This window comes from Delphinus delphis, chromosome 8 (assembly GCF_949987515.2).
Source record: "Delphinus delphis chromosome 8, mDelDel1.2, whole genome shotgun sequence".
NCBI lineage: Eukaryota > Metazoa > Chordata > Mammalia > Artiodactyla > Delphinidae > Delphinus > Delphinus delphis.
Genome location: NC_082690.1, coordinates 108,636,649 through 108,650,543, shown reverse-complemented (window position 1 = coordinate 108,650,543; position 13,895 = coordinate 108,636,649). Strand labels below are relative to the sequence as shown.

Genomic DNA, 13,895 nt, shown 5'->3' with positions numbered 1-13,895 from the left:
TCCACTACCTGTTGCCCTGTCTCACCCCAGAGGGGAGGCTGCCCCATCCCATCCTGTCCCGTCCCAGGAGAGGCCTGCAGGGCCCGGCCGCGCCCAGGCCGAGGATGTCCCCGAGACGCAGGCCGTGTCTGGGTAGAGCCAGTGGGCACAGGTACGTCCACTGCCCGCGCTGCCCTCTGGGAGGGCCTGCTGGACTCCTGCCCCCACCCGGAACGGGCCTCTTTCACGGGGAAGGCGACAGTGTCCTGGGACAGATAAGGCCCCTTCCGTGGGGTCACTTCAGTTCGTTCTCTGGCACCTTCTAAATATACCCTCCGAGGGGGTTCTTATCGTGGCCGGGCCGGGCCGGGCAGCCAGGCTTAGCGTAGGCGACACTGTGCGGGTCAGAGCCACCCCCCAGCCCTGGGCCCTGGATGGGCTCGTCCTCTGCCAGGCGGCCCTGCCTCAGGTGGGCCTGCCGTCCAGTGCTGGGACCCCGAGGGCCGGGGCATCCCCCAGCCCTCCTAGCCAAGCCCGCCTGGGGCCTGTCCTCCCACCGCTGGGCTGGGGCAGCCCCTCAGGGATGGTCGGTGGGAGGACAGGCCCTGCCACTCGGGTGGACCGTGTCTTCCTGAAGGCGGGAGGAACAGCCTGGTGGGAGGAGCCTGCACTGCGGTCGGGCGGCCCTGGAGTCCCTTTCCCCACCGCTGTGTGCACCCCTGGCTCTGGGCAGTCACGTGCTCTCTTTCTCCTCCGATGAGGGACAGGCCCGCCTCTGGGCCTGTTCTCTGGGCCGGTTCTCGCGAGGACCAAGTGGACGGGAGGCCCTCCGAGGCGGGCCCCTCCGAGGCCTGGACCCGCCGGGGCTCCTCAGGGGAAGGAGGATGGGGTCCCAGATCTGGGGGTGGCTGCCCCTGCTGTCTGGGGCTGGACGTTCCCAGTTCAGTCGCCCGCAGCCTGGTGCTCGGATGTGGCTGTCGTGTTTCTGATGGTGTAACAGGCGCCTGTGGCATCGCACATGCGTGTACACACGGCACCCCCTCCCCCAGACCCCCGCAGCCGCCCCTCTAGTGCCCTGAAAAGGCTTTGAACTGACCGCGTAGGGCGATGTGGTTGAGCCCTCAGCCAGGGCCTGTGCTCGCCTGCGCCCCCAGCTGCCCCCCGCTGGCGTGGCCCTCAGCAGAAGGGGTCGCCCCCCCGGAAACGCGAGGGCCCTGTGCTGAGGTGGACGTAGAACGTGAGCGGACGCCGGGCGCCGGGATGAGACGCGAGAGCGGCCACCACCCGCGTCCTCTGACAGCAGCCAGGCCGCTGGGCAGGGCGGTGGCCTGTGGGGCCCCGGAGCTCGGCTGGACCCGGGCCGCCCCACTGCCCGCCCTGCAGGGCTGTCGAAGCGGAATGCATGGCCAGTGCGGGGGGCGCCGCTGCCACCTCGGGGTGGGGTGCAGCGGGGCTTCTGGGGACCGGCCGAGATGGGCCTGAAGCGCCTTCGGCCGGGGGGCTCCCCGGGGCCTCCAGGATGGAACGTGTTTGTGTCTGCGCGGGGAGGTCGGGGTCCCTGAGCGCGGCCGTCGGGTGAGCGAGGGTGGTAGACCCCCTGTCCTTATGGTGCGCTGCTCTCGGCGGAAACGTCACACGCCTTCCCGGGGGAGCAGGACCCCGTCCCTGTGCCCAAGCTGTCCCCTCACCTGCGTCGTCCTGAGTTTCGGGGAGAGGCCCCAAGGAGAGGGTGCGGGCTGAACCCTGGCGGTCGCTGCCCGGCCGGTGGCCTCCCCGCAGACGCTGAGCAGAGTGGCTGCGAGAGCAGTGCCTTGCAGGCGTGGGAGGGGCCGGCGGCGTGGGTGGTCCGGACGGGTGCAGTGTCCCCCCGTGGTCTCCCCCAACTAGCCTGGAGTTGGTCTTCTCCTGGGGCAGCCTATCCCTGCTGCCTCTGGGGCCGACTTCGGGCAGCTGGACCACGGCCCTCAGAGCCCTCACCCAGTGCGTCATGGTGCACTCCTGGCAGTGGGGGTGGCCGTGCCTGCTCCCAGCTCACGTCAGAGCCCACCCTCGCCCCCGGGAGGCTCCTTTCTGCCTGGCACTATTGGCATGCAGTCTGGTGGAGGGGGGGCGTACGTGGAGAGCTGCCTGGTGTCCTGGCCCATTGGAAACCCTGTAGGGGCTTGGCTGGGACCGTGGGGGGGGGATGTGGCAGGGCAGGGCGAGGAGGAAAAGAAGGGCATGAAAGGATCTCACTGTTTGATAGACCCTGGAGGCCTACATGGAGGAGGTGGCACTGAGAATTCTTTCCACTGAGCTCCTGAGTTCAACCTAAAACATTCATTAAGTCAGTGAGTCATTCAACAAACACTCATGTACCAAGCCCCATACGGGGCCTTCAAAGGGGAACATCGGCAGATGGGCCTCTGCCTGGGGAGCCTTTGCTCTATTGGGGCAAGAGTGGGCAGCAGGTGGTCAGTGGTCTGATGAGAGTGGGGCAGGGCCCACAGGGCCCAGCGGTGGCATCAGAAGGCCGGCCCCCTGCGGGGAAGCCCAGGAAAGTGGGTTTGGAGTTCAGAGTTCATTGGAGAATCTTTAGCTTGGGAGGGGCTGGTGGGATTTGCATTTTCCCAGGATTGCCCCAGCCGCCCAGTGGACGTTGAAAGACTGGGGCAGGGAGACCAGTGGGGTGTGGGCTGAAGATTCCGGTGCAGTCCTGGTGGCCCCCCGGTGGTGGTGGCCCCCAGGCAGTGGAGGCCTGGCTTTAGGGAGGTGCTGTGTGCACAGGCACAACGTGAGGGCCCAGCCGGAGCACAAGGTGTGAGGTCCTGTGTCTCCGGGGTCCCTAGCCCAGTTCACTTTCAGAAGAAGTGTCAGCTGAAACCCCACAAGGCTGTGGAAGGCCTCCGTCTAGCTACGGGTCTCGCATCGCCCGAGTGAACCTCGTAAAAGAACGAGACTTGGTGCCTCTGAACAAGCCCCGTGGAAGGTTCAGAGTTGGTCGGGGGGAGGCTGGGTGGGGGGCGACCCCTGGAAGCCCTGGTCAGGAGGCCTGGCCTGGACCCTGCCGGGCACGAGGTGGGGAGACGGGGTGCGGGGGCTGCTGTGGTCCTGGGTGAGAAGTGCGGGGGTCCCTGGGGCGCTGAGCCTCACCTGGGCCGGGTCGACTGCCACTCCGGCTCCTTTCGCTCCGTGGCGTGATGTCGTTTGGATGGTGCAGTGCCGAGTGGTGACCTCGGAGGGACATGGCTGCGTCCTAATCCCTGGAGCCTGTGACCTTATTTGGAAAGAGGGTCTTTGTAGACATAGTGACAAGGTGAGCAGGAAACTCTAAACCTATCTTGGACTGTTTTAAAAATCGTGACACTAACATGTGTTTTACCAGATACCTGATGCTGATTTTTGAAAACTCACTGAAGATTCACTAATAGATACCATCACCCTAAGCAGTTTATTGGTTTATTAAAACGCTCTATATGTCATAGAGGCTGAATGACGGCCCCCAAAGATGTCAGGCCCCCTGGAACTTGCGAACGTGACCTTACGTAGAAAAAGCGTCTTGGCAAGGGTGATAAGTTAAGGGTCTTGAGAGGGGGGGATGATCCTGGATACCCGGGGGGAAGGGGGCCCAAATCCAGTGACAGGCATCCTCATAAGAGACACACAGAAGAAACAGACATGGAGGAGGTGGCCCCATGACGATGGAGCAGAGACTGAGGGATGCGGCCACGAGCCCAGGATGCCTGGGGCCCCCAGAAGCTGGAAGAGGTCCAGTCCCGCCATTCCTCACCACCCCCCGCCTGCCCAGGACAGCGCCCCCGCACCCTGTGGTTCAGGCTTGGATGTGGCGTTCCCTCTTGGAGAACCCTGGCCCTTGGCAATGGGGTCCCCTGCCCAAGGGGGAGGCTCAGTCCTTGCCTTGAAGTTGGAGCTGGGCAGGGGGCCCCAGGGCTGGCCGGCCTGGGCTCACTGGCCCTGTGGCCCTGGGCGTGTACCTGCTGTCCCAGAGCCTTGGGGTCCCCTTGCTTCTTGCTGTACAATCCAGGGCCCTCTCAGGGCTGGACAGAGTGGGCGGGAGGGGCAGCCCCACAGCCTGGAACCGGGACCCGCCTCGCTGTGGCCTTGGTCTCCTTGTGGGAGGTGATACGACACCTTCTACACGGGGTGTGGTGGGGAGCTTGTGCGTAGCACCCAGCACCTGGGCCTGAGGTGTGAGCTGCCACGTGCCCAGCCCAGCCCCACCCAGAGCAGTGCTGCGCGTGGGCTGAACCAGCGGGGCGCGGGGTCTTGGCATCCTGTTGGGCAGTGTTGCCCCCAACCCCGGGGACAGCCCTGGTGGGACCAGAGGTTGCCTCCCCTCTGGGGGTCCAGTGCCACGGGGGATACGTCCAGGCGCTGGCTCACCAGCCCCGGGGCCCGAGCGGGGCTACCTGTCCCCTGTTTGTTCGGAGGTGTTTATTATCTTTCAGGGTGACTTTTGTACAAAGAGGAGCCCCTCCGATATGGCTGGGGTTTGAACGTCAGCAGCTAATCTGTTAAATCACGCGTTCAGAGTTCGGCCGGGAGCTTTAGGCCACTGGACAAGCCCTCTGTCTGTTATCGCCCGAAGGTCCAGGCAGAGTGGGCGGGTTTTTGAACCTCGCTCAGCCTCATTTATAGCCTTTGTCAAACACCGACAGCCATCCAGGGCTTGTGTATAGAAGTCATTTACTTAGTTTCCTTTTTTTTTTAAACTTGCAAAAATTGTGTTAAGATACATGTAACAAAATTTACCCTGTAACCATTTCTAAGCGCACAGCTCAGTGGCACTAAGCGCAGTCACATTGCTGTGCAGCCGTCACTCCGTTCATCCCCAGAACTTCATCTTCCCAAACTGACACACTCTGTCCCCATTAAACACTCACTTCCCATCCCCTTCCCCAGCCCCTGGCCCCCAGCATCCTATTTTCTGTGTCTGGATTTGATGACTCTCAAAGGCACCTCGTAGGGGCAGAATCGTGCTGGACCGACAGAGCTTTTCAAAGTACGTAATTTTTATACATTGAATAATTTGAGCACACAGGTAACGGCACATCTTCCGTTCTCTGATTCGTCCCAGTGCCGCATTTCAGTGTCCCGGAATCTCAGCTCAGAGCCCGGGGAGCCCGAAGGCTGAGGTCTTTCGCGTCTGGGTTCTGAGGGCGCCTTGAACAGGCCACAGGCCCTTTGCACGTGAAGTGTGTGCTTCTTGTTCACATTTTCAACGTCACTGGGAAACATCCCGGTGTTGAAAGAGGCTTCCCTGTGGGCTGGAGAGACCGTCACGGTTAGACTCACGTAGGTTCCCCGAGGGTCCAGCCCACGCCCTGCCTCTGCGGGGCGCCGGCCTGGGTGAGCCCGCCAGTCCCAGGTACTGGGGGTCCCAGCCCATTGCGGGGGTTGAAGGGGGTGCAGTCTACAGCCCGCCTCCTGCGCCTGGAGCGCCCTCCCGCTGAGCTGCGGCCCGCGGCCCTGGCACGGCTCCTGCATTCTTCTGTGTTTCCAGGGCACCTGCTGCCACAGATCCCGAAATGATGTCCGATAACGTTCCGGACGTCCCTCGGGGCGGGGGCTGGCGGCCGCAGTGCCCGGGGCGGGTCAGCCGTCAGGGCACAAGCAGGCCATTGTCCTCGGGCCGGAGCTGCCTCCCCCTGGCTGTAGCCACCTCCCTCGGGCACGCACATGCCCTCCTGGGAAGTTGGATCTAGCAGCACTGGGGGCCGAAGGGGCTTCTTCTCCCCCGCAGCCCTGCTCCCCACGCCCCATCCAAAGAACAGGGTGGTTTCCTTCTTTCCCTGGACCTCTGTCTCCCAGCTCCTGGCGTCTGTGGCTGCCTGGTTTTGGGGCCTTGGGAGGTGAGCTGGAATGGACAGGTGGTGGCCAGCCCCGCAGAGGCAGGAGGGGGGTGTCAGGCGCCTCAGGCTGCTGCGGGCCCCCGAAGGGCAGGGACCCTATCTTGGCATCGCTGAGGCTCCGGGCCCCACGCAGGACAGGTTGGAGGGGACAAGAATCGCCTTTGTTAAGGGATTCTTTCTGAAACTAGCACGACGTGTGCGAATAGTTGAAGAGCTGTTTAGCCTTCAGAATGCAGCAAGGCTGAGACTAGCAAAGTGTGGAGAGATCGTGAACGCCAAACCCCCTGATCTCCAGGGAAAGCCGTCTCCAGCCGGGTCCCCGGGGAGGAGCTCCCGGGCAGGGGCCCCGCGCTCTGACCCAGAGCCTCAGCCTCTGGGCGCACAGAGCGGGGGGTCTCCGTGCACCTCTGAGCGGAGCTCGGGGTGAGGGCACCCGCCCTGCTGTCACCCTCCATGCAGGCCTGTCCACAGCCCCAGGCAGGGCTGCTCTGGCCAGAACCTTCCTCCTTGGCAAGGCTCAGTCACCCTTGCCCCGGCCCCCTGAGCGCAGCCAGACACAGGGCAGCGAGTACAAGAGGTCTCCCGGCAGCCGTGGTACCTGCAGCCCATTCAAGACGCTCCCCAGGCCTCGCCCGGGGTCTCTGTGCCCCGGCCTGGCACGCGGTTCTAACACGCCCTCGCTCTGCTTTCTGTCCGGGGTCATCCTAACAGCGACAGCGAACGGCCGGTTGCCACCCTGGCAGCAAGAGTCATACAGGGACAGGCCTTGTAGGAGGGTGACGGCGGCCTCCTAGGCCCAGAGCACGGCCAAGCCGCCGCCTGGCAGCACGTGCAGCGCCCACCACGATGCGCCGCTGCTCCGTCTGCTTCGTCTGCCTTGGGAGACAGGAGACAGCAGGGAATTCAGGACTTTTCGAGCACATCCTGGCCGTGGAGGCTGGGGAGCCCTGGGCAGTGGGGCCCAAAGACCTGGGTCCAGGCCTGGCCCGGGCCGGCCCCCTCCCCTCCCGGCCCTCACCTTCCTGGCTGCGGGTCGCCGCAGGCTTGGGGACAGTGGTGCGGGGCACAGGGCACGTGACTCAGAGCTGAGGCTGGTTTTATTGACGTGGGGACTGCGGGTCAGCCCTGATGGTGGTGTCCTGACCTTTGGATCTGAGTGTGAGTGTGTGTGGAAAAGGGGGCTTCGCAGGTGTGGCTAAGAGAAGGATCTGGATCTGGGGGATTGTCCTGGATCACCTGGCAGACCCTGGGTGTCATCGCAAATGTCCCTCGGGGCGGGGGTGGTCAGAGAGAGATGAGACCACGTGTGTCGTGCTCCCCGCCCCCACCCCCGGGCCTTGGCCTCGTGACCTCCGTGGTTTGACCACGCGAGGTTCATTCACCCTTGGGAAGCGTGGAGCCCGAGCCCCTGTTTCCCTGTACGTAGCATCTGTGGCATCTGTCCCCGGACGGCTTCCTGTGGCCCGACGGAGAGTGGTTGAAGTACCCCCACGGGCCGTGGGCGGGCGGGTTCTGCCCATCTTCTCAGGAGGAGAGGGCACGAGGTGGGACACTGGGCCCAGCCTTGGGCAGCCACAGGACTGACCCCTGAGTCCCTGCCCGATGTCCACTGGCCTGAGAGGCAGTGGCCGCGGGCCGTGGCTCCGGCTGTGTCGATGGGGGAACTGAGGCCCGGAAGCAGCCTGGACCGCGTTGTAGGCAGTGTGGCTTCTTTGTGTGGCTGCCTCCACACCCAGGGGGCCTGGGGGCAGGGGTGGGGTGGGGTGGGCACCTCCCTCCTTGGGGGACCTCACCTGCCCTGGTTTCTCTCGGCCGAGCCGGGCAGCGAGGCCCTGGGACTCACGGGGCTTCGGGGTGTGGGCCGGGGGCAAGTGAGCTCTGTGCCTGAGGGACAGTCGGGCCAGCCAGGCACTCGCTCTGCCAGCCAGGGTTCGCTTGTGTCCCCCTGAGATCGAAAGCTTCCTGAGGTGGGGGCCCAGGGTCTCAGTCACCACACAAGGGATGCCCTCAGGTCCCAGCAGGGAGGCACGGCTACATCTGTTAAAGGGCTTCCCTGGGGGCTGGGCGGGCCTGGACGCCCTTCTGAGCTGGCAGGCAAGTCTGCAGTCGGGCAGAGTGGGTGGTGGGCGTGCAGGGTCCTGGGGGTGGCACCGGGTGTGGCGGCCTTGGGCCCTGGGGCGCTGGCGTCTCCCGTCCCAGGAGGCCCCAGGCCAAACGAGGGCTGCGGCTCCCGGGGTCCTGCTGGGAGCCGCTGCGGGACTCGGGGCTGCGTTCAGACTGTGCTTCGGGTCCAGCGTCCTGGCGGGGGCTGGTGTGAGCCAGGCTGTACCCCGAAGAGAGGAGGGCGGGGCGCAGAGGAAGGGCCAGCGTGGGAGGGACGGAGGAGGGAGCTGGGACTCGATGGAGGTGCACCTGAGCAGGTGCGGGCTGAGTACCTGCTGTGCGCCAGACCCCGTCCCCGGCGTGGGGTGTGGCGGGGGTGGCACCCCACAGCCCTCCTCTGGGGGCTCGTGGTCTTGGGGGTGGACGGCGCAGAAGGGGACAAACAGGCCCCAGGCCCGGCGGTGATATGTGAGCATGAAGGACACAGGTGGAGGCACGTGGGGGTGAGCGTTGGGTCCCGTTTGCGGGTGAGGGTGCGGAGCTTGCAGGCGGGGCACTGGCAGGTGCAAAGGCCCCGAGGCAGGCGGGGGGCGGGGCATGCTGGGAAGGAGCTGGGGTCAGGGTCACTGTGGTGTCATGTGGGGGTGATGTTGAGGGCTCAGTCAGTGGCCGGGCAGGGTGGACTCTGGGGCCCAGGGTGGAGGCAAGCACTGTGGTCAGGACAAGAGACAAGGCTGACGAAGGGGCAGGGTGCAGAGGGGTGGCTGGGACCCGGCTCTGTGGGTCCAGCTGACCCAGCCTGTGTGAGGCACCAGGAGAGAGGTGGAGACGAGAGCTGTTAGAGGGAACCCCGAGAGCTGCGGGAGAGCAGCCGGGTCTTGGGGGGGGCTCCCCAGGCAGGGAGGAGCATCTGGGCGGCCTGGGTCCTGTCTCCTCCAGGAAATGTGGGGTGTGGTCTGTGTCGGGCAGCCTGTTCTCAGCGGACTCTGAGGGGCCGGGAGGGAAGGTGGGCTGGAGTGGGGAGGAGTGGGGCAGTGGGGGAGATGCAGTGGGCTTCCTAGTGGGCACAGGGCAGGCGTGTGGGGATGGGGGGTGAAAGCAACTGCAGACAGCAGGATCTCGGTGGGGAGAGGGCCAGGGCTCCGTGGCGTGGGCCCAGAGAGCTGTCTCCACATCTGCAGCCCCGGGGCCACGCGAGGACCCACCTGGAGAGAGTGCTTGGAGCCCCCGCTAGAGTCGTCCTCTTCCCAGGCAGGAGGAGGGCTGGGGGCTCGGCCTGGTCTCATCCAGGGACGTGGAGGGAAGGGCCCGAGGGTCTGCCTTCAGGAAGCCTTACTGGTTCGGGTGTGGTCAGAGCAGCCCGTCTGTGCAGGGATGGGGTGGGAGGGGCTGAGCCTGGGGGCTGGCCCCGGGGGCAGGGGCTGCCGCCTTCCCTTTGTTCAGCTCGTGGGCTCCACCTCTGGCCTCCCCACACCCCCACCCCCGGGATGGGGAGGGGGAGGCAGGCGTCAGAGCAGCCTCCCGCCTGGGAGCCCAGGCTCTGGTGGCGCCCCGTTAGCGGCTGCAGGAGACGCCCGCTCCTGGCGCCTGTGCTGCAGCCCCTGAGCTGGTGTTGGGCGCGCTGCCCTGGTTGTCCGGACGGCCACAGAGCCCTGCGGCCACCACCCCTACGTGCAGGTGCAGGTGCAGGACGTTCCCCTCCCCCGAAGGAGGCCCCTCTGGCCCCGGAGGTCACCAGGCTGCTCTCTGCTCTGTGGATTTCCGTCCTGGACACCTTAGAGACAGGTGGTGGGCAGGGGCTGGTTCCCGGCTTGGGGTCCCAAGGCCCATCCCACCGTAGCCTGGGTCAGAGCTCATCCCTTCGAGGCCGGGTGACGTCACGTGCCTTTGGCCGTGCCACACTTGGTGCACTGTTGACGGTCGGCGGTCAGGGTTGGCGGCCCTTGGAACCCTCAGACCCGGGGAGGGCAGGGCCTGCTCCCCGGGCCTGGGCCGCGTCTGAGCGGGGAGGGGGGGGCATCCTGGCGCGGGCGCTGACTGCGTGTCCTCCTGTCCCGCAGCTTCCTCATTGTTCTGGTCTGCCTCATCTTCAGCGTGCTGTCCACCATCGAGCAGTATGTCGCCCTGGCCACGGGGACCCTCTTCTGGATGGTACGTAGCTGCGTGAGGGGCCCTGCGCTCTCATCCCCCAGGCGTGTGGACCAGGGGGTGAAGCCAGCTGCTCCTGGCCTCTCCCACCCACAAAACACCCCTCTGCCGGAGCCCCCCTGCTGGCTGGCTCTACAGGCTCGCCCTGATACTGGGGGACTAGAGGTGTGGGGACGCCCTACCCTGGCACCCTCACCTGCCAGGATGTGGCCGTCGGGCTGAGAAGGCCAAAGAATGGGAGGACCCCGGGGCCTGGTGGTCTGGGAGAGCTTCCTGGAGGAGGGGGCTTCTGAGCTGGGCCAGGAAGGAAGGACAGGAGGACGCGGGCACAAGGAGCCGGGGTTGTGGTCTGCTCGGCCTGCGCCGTGGCCCCGGGTCTGGCTGGTACTCGGACCCTGCAGGTGTCTCAGCCCCTGCCCCAGCCTCTGGCCAGGTTGCCTCCAGCCCTGGCCAACTGATGGCTGCAAGCTTGGGTCCCCAAGTCCTCGTAACGTGGCCTTGAGGCCGTGCCTGTTTTATTTGCATGCCGTCGGCTCCACTTTCCCTTTGATGTTTCTGGATTTGGGGTCACAGGAGTTTCCCCCTCTCAGGGTATAGAGAAACAGCCACAGCTGCCTCAAGCACTCGTCCGGGTTAGTCATGTGGTTTTAAGCTGTTGACGGCAGTGGGCACATCCCGGCGTGAAGGTCAGATTCGCTCTCGCTCTGTCCCTCTCGTCTGCCCCCTCCCAGCACCACTTACTCCAAAGTGTGTCTTTGCTCCCCAGTTTGAGGAGCCATTTTTGTTGTGAACCAGATGTCCAGATGCCAGCGGCTCTGCTCTGGGATCTCCCTGTTCTGTCCACGGCTGCTTGTCCGTGCCTCTCTCCCACAGCCATGCTGCTTTGCTGATGTCTGCCCTCAAATCTGTTTTAACAAGTGGTTAATATCCGTGCCCAGCTCTTCTCTTTCAGGGGCAATTCTTTCCTGTTTGTTTGTTCTCCCCAGTGACCTTCACAATCAGCTTGTCTGCCTCCCAGAAAAAATCCGATGGTGTTTGATGAATGCATCTGGGGAGACCGACATCTCTCTGGGGTGGGGTCTTTCTGTCCATGGTCAAGCTGTGTCTGTTCTACCCAGGAGGCTTTTATGGTTTCGTGATGTGGCTTTTAGACCGTTGTTGTTATTATTTTTAATGTAATAGACCGTCGTTGTTATTATGTTTAATATGATAATGGTGGTTGTTAGTTGCCGTCTCAGATGGGAGCTTCTCTTCCATTACGTTTCCTGGAGGCTATTTTGGTGTCTTGGAAAAGCCTTTGCTCCTGTCGCTTGTACAGCCTGTGACGGCCTCTGTTTTGTTATTGTGTGCGGGAGTTTCTCCTCTGGTCCTTTAGAGTTTTCTGACTTTGGAATTCCACTGCCTGGTTTGGTCTAGCGTGCTGTTCAGGTGTGGAGACTGGCATCTGTCAGTCACTCCGCTTACCGGGCCAGGGGTGAGGGGGCTCCCTGTGCTTCCTCTGAAGGAATGTGCCCTCCCGGGCAGAGAGGTGGGGGGGGGCAGTCCTTCAAGTCCAATGAGAGGACATGATTCTAAAGTGATGGTGTTGACTTTCGGGTGTCTTTCCTGCCTCTGTGGAGGTGTCGGCGGATGTCCATGCTTTCCCGGGATAACTGTCCCGGCATTTTGTTTCTACTGTCCTGTTGGGTTATACTTTCTCATATAAAGGTAGGGACTTGTTTGAAAAGTAGGACGGCCGCCATCCCAGCAAGACGGAGGGCCTTTTGGGGTCATGGAGCCTTCCCCCGCTCGCCTGGTCCTGAGGACCTATGGAGGTAACCTGGGTGCCAGCCAGGTCCGTGCCAAGGCCCCAGAGGCCGCAGCTCCTTGCAGAAGTGCCCTCGGGCAGTATGACGGTTACTCTTGGCCTGCAGAGAGATGTCCCCAAACCCCTGCTCTGGGCAGGCCCTGGGGCAGGCCAGGGGTCATCTCCCTCTGGGTGAGCCGGAGGTGCTTCTCTCTGCTGTGAGCATCCCGGGTGCCCTGGCCGGCCGTGTGTCTGCTTCCCAGGCTGGGGACTGTCCTTCCCTCTGGCCGGCCTCCTTCCCACCTCCCAGACTGCAGGGGAGGAGCTGTGGGGGGCAGGGAGAGAGTGGAGAAAGTTGGGGGGTGTCTCTGGCGTTTTGGGTTATCACAGGGTGATTTGAGCCCCTGCCCAGACCGCACAAAGCACATCTGCTCTGCGAGTTGCTCCCGGGGTCTCCTCGCGGCCAAGGTAACTGAGGTTCAAGAGGCAGTGGCTGGAAGGGGCCAGGAAGACCTTGCCGGGCTGGGCCCAGATTCCAAGGCTGCCGTTCTACCAAATGTAAGTGCTGGTGGTGCTGGGCCCAGGGGCCTGGTTGGCTGCCCGCCCCCTGTAGGTCTCCTGGGGCCATAACTAAGTCCACAGCCCGGGCGGCTTAAGCGACAGGATGTATTATCTCCTGGTCCTGGAGGCTGGAATCCCAGACCCAGGTGTGGGCAGGGCTGGTTCCTCCTGAGGCCTCTCTCCTCGGCGTGTAGACGGCCGTCTTCTCCCTGCGTCCTCACGGGGTCGTCCCTCTGTGTGTGTCTGTGTCCTGACCTCCTCTTCTCATAAGGACCCCAGTCCTGTGGGGTTAGGGTCACCCTAGTGACCTCATTTTACCTTCCTCACCTCTTTGAAGGCCCAGCTCCAAATACAGTCACATCCTGAGGACTTGGGGGTTAGGGCTTCCGCATAGGGATTTGCGGGGGACACAGTTCAGCCCATAAGGCCCCCTGAGTGACTGGGGTCAGTTCCTCCTCTGCTGGGAGGTTTACTCTTAGGTTTTTAGATGTAAAGCATCCCAGGGACCGCCCCTGTGTGCACCCTGCCGCCCCGGGCCCTGCATCAGCCCCGAGGGTCCTGAGTCCAGGTGCCAAATCCTTGGGCATCTCATGCAGGGCCTCTGGGTGCAGCTGGGATGGGCCGGGTGAAGCCCGCATAGACTCTCGGCCCGGGAATCGCCACTGAAACCAGACCCTTGGTGGGGGGGTCACCCCAGGACCGCCCTGGGGGTGGGGGCAGACCCTGGCGGCCTCGGGCCTCCCCTGGTCCGGCCTCCACTCTCCCCTTGGCCTGGCCGGGAGCACCTCCCTCCCCAGTCAGTGCTCTCACGTTCAGACAGGTCTCCTCGCAGGCTTCGTGGTGCCGTCCGGGCCCCCGAGTCCCGGCAGGTCCCTGCCCGGCAGCCCCCGCCCGCCCGCCCGCTCCCTGCTGAGCACCGACCTCCACCCTCAGTCCCGGCATTTGTGAGGCCCGCGTGCCACCTGGTGGCCGTTCTCTGCAGTGCGGGCACCGTTCCCCTGCTGAAGATGGGGGCTCGGCCCAAGCTGGGGGTGCGGTCCTAACCCCTCGCTCTCTGGGGCCCGGGATGCGTGTGCCAGCGGTCATCCCGGAGCTCCCCTGCTCCAAGCAGAGGGCCCCCCGCTCTGGTCACATCTCCCGTCCCACCCCTTTGAGGGGAGAGACCCTGTGCCGCCTCCTTCGTCCACCCCCGTTCTCTCACATCAGCACCTTGCGCGCTGCCACCCTCGCGTCCCCCCGGGAGTCCTCTCCACACAGCAGCCATTGGTTGTGGGGGCGACTCCCCAGAACAAAACTCCGATCGTTCTAGAAGCTCCCGGTGGCTTTCAGGATCAGCTGGGCCTCTCAGGCCCCCAAGTGCTGCTCGCCCGGCACCGCCCGCATGTCTGTCCCCCCCCCCCCCCCCCGCTGCTCCCCTCCGCTCTGATGCACTGTTTGCTGACCCTTGGACACTCCCGGCCGCCTCG

At 64.2% G+C, this 13,895-nt stretch overlaps 1 protein-coding gene across 3 annotated transcripts in view; it reads left to right on the top strand.

Moving 5' to 3' along the window:
- The window catches only part of KCNQ1 (potassium voltage-gated channel subfamily Q member 1), a 348,947-nt gene that overhangs the window by 44,862 nt on the left and 290,190 nt on the right, over positions 1-13,895 (top strand). For all 3 annotated transcript variants that reach the window (XM_060019498.1, XM_060019497.1, XM_060019495.1), the window contains exon 2: positions 9,995-10,085. In XM_060019498.1, the coding sequence (XP_059875481.1) occupies positions 9,995-10,085 (91 nt within the window). The remainder of the gene's footprint in view (positions 1-9,994; positions 10,086-13,895) is intronic.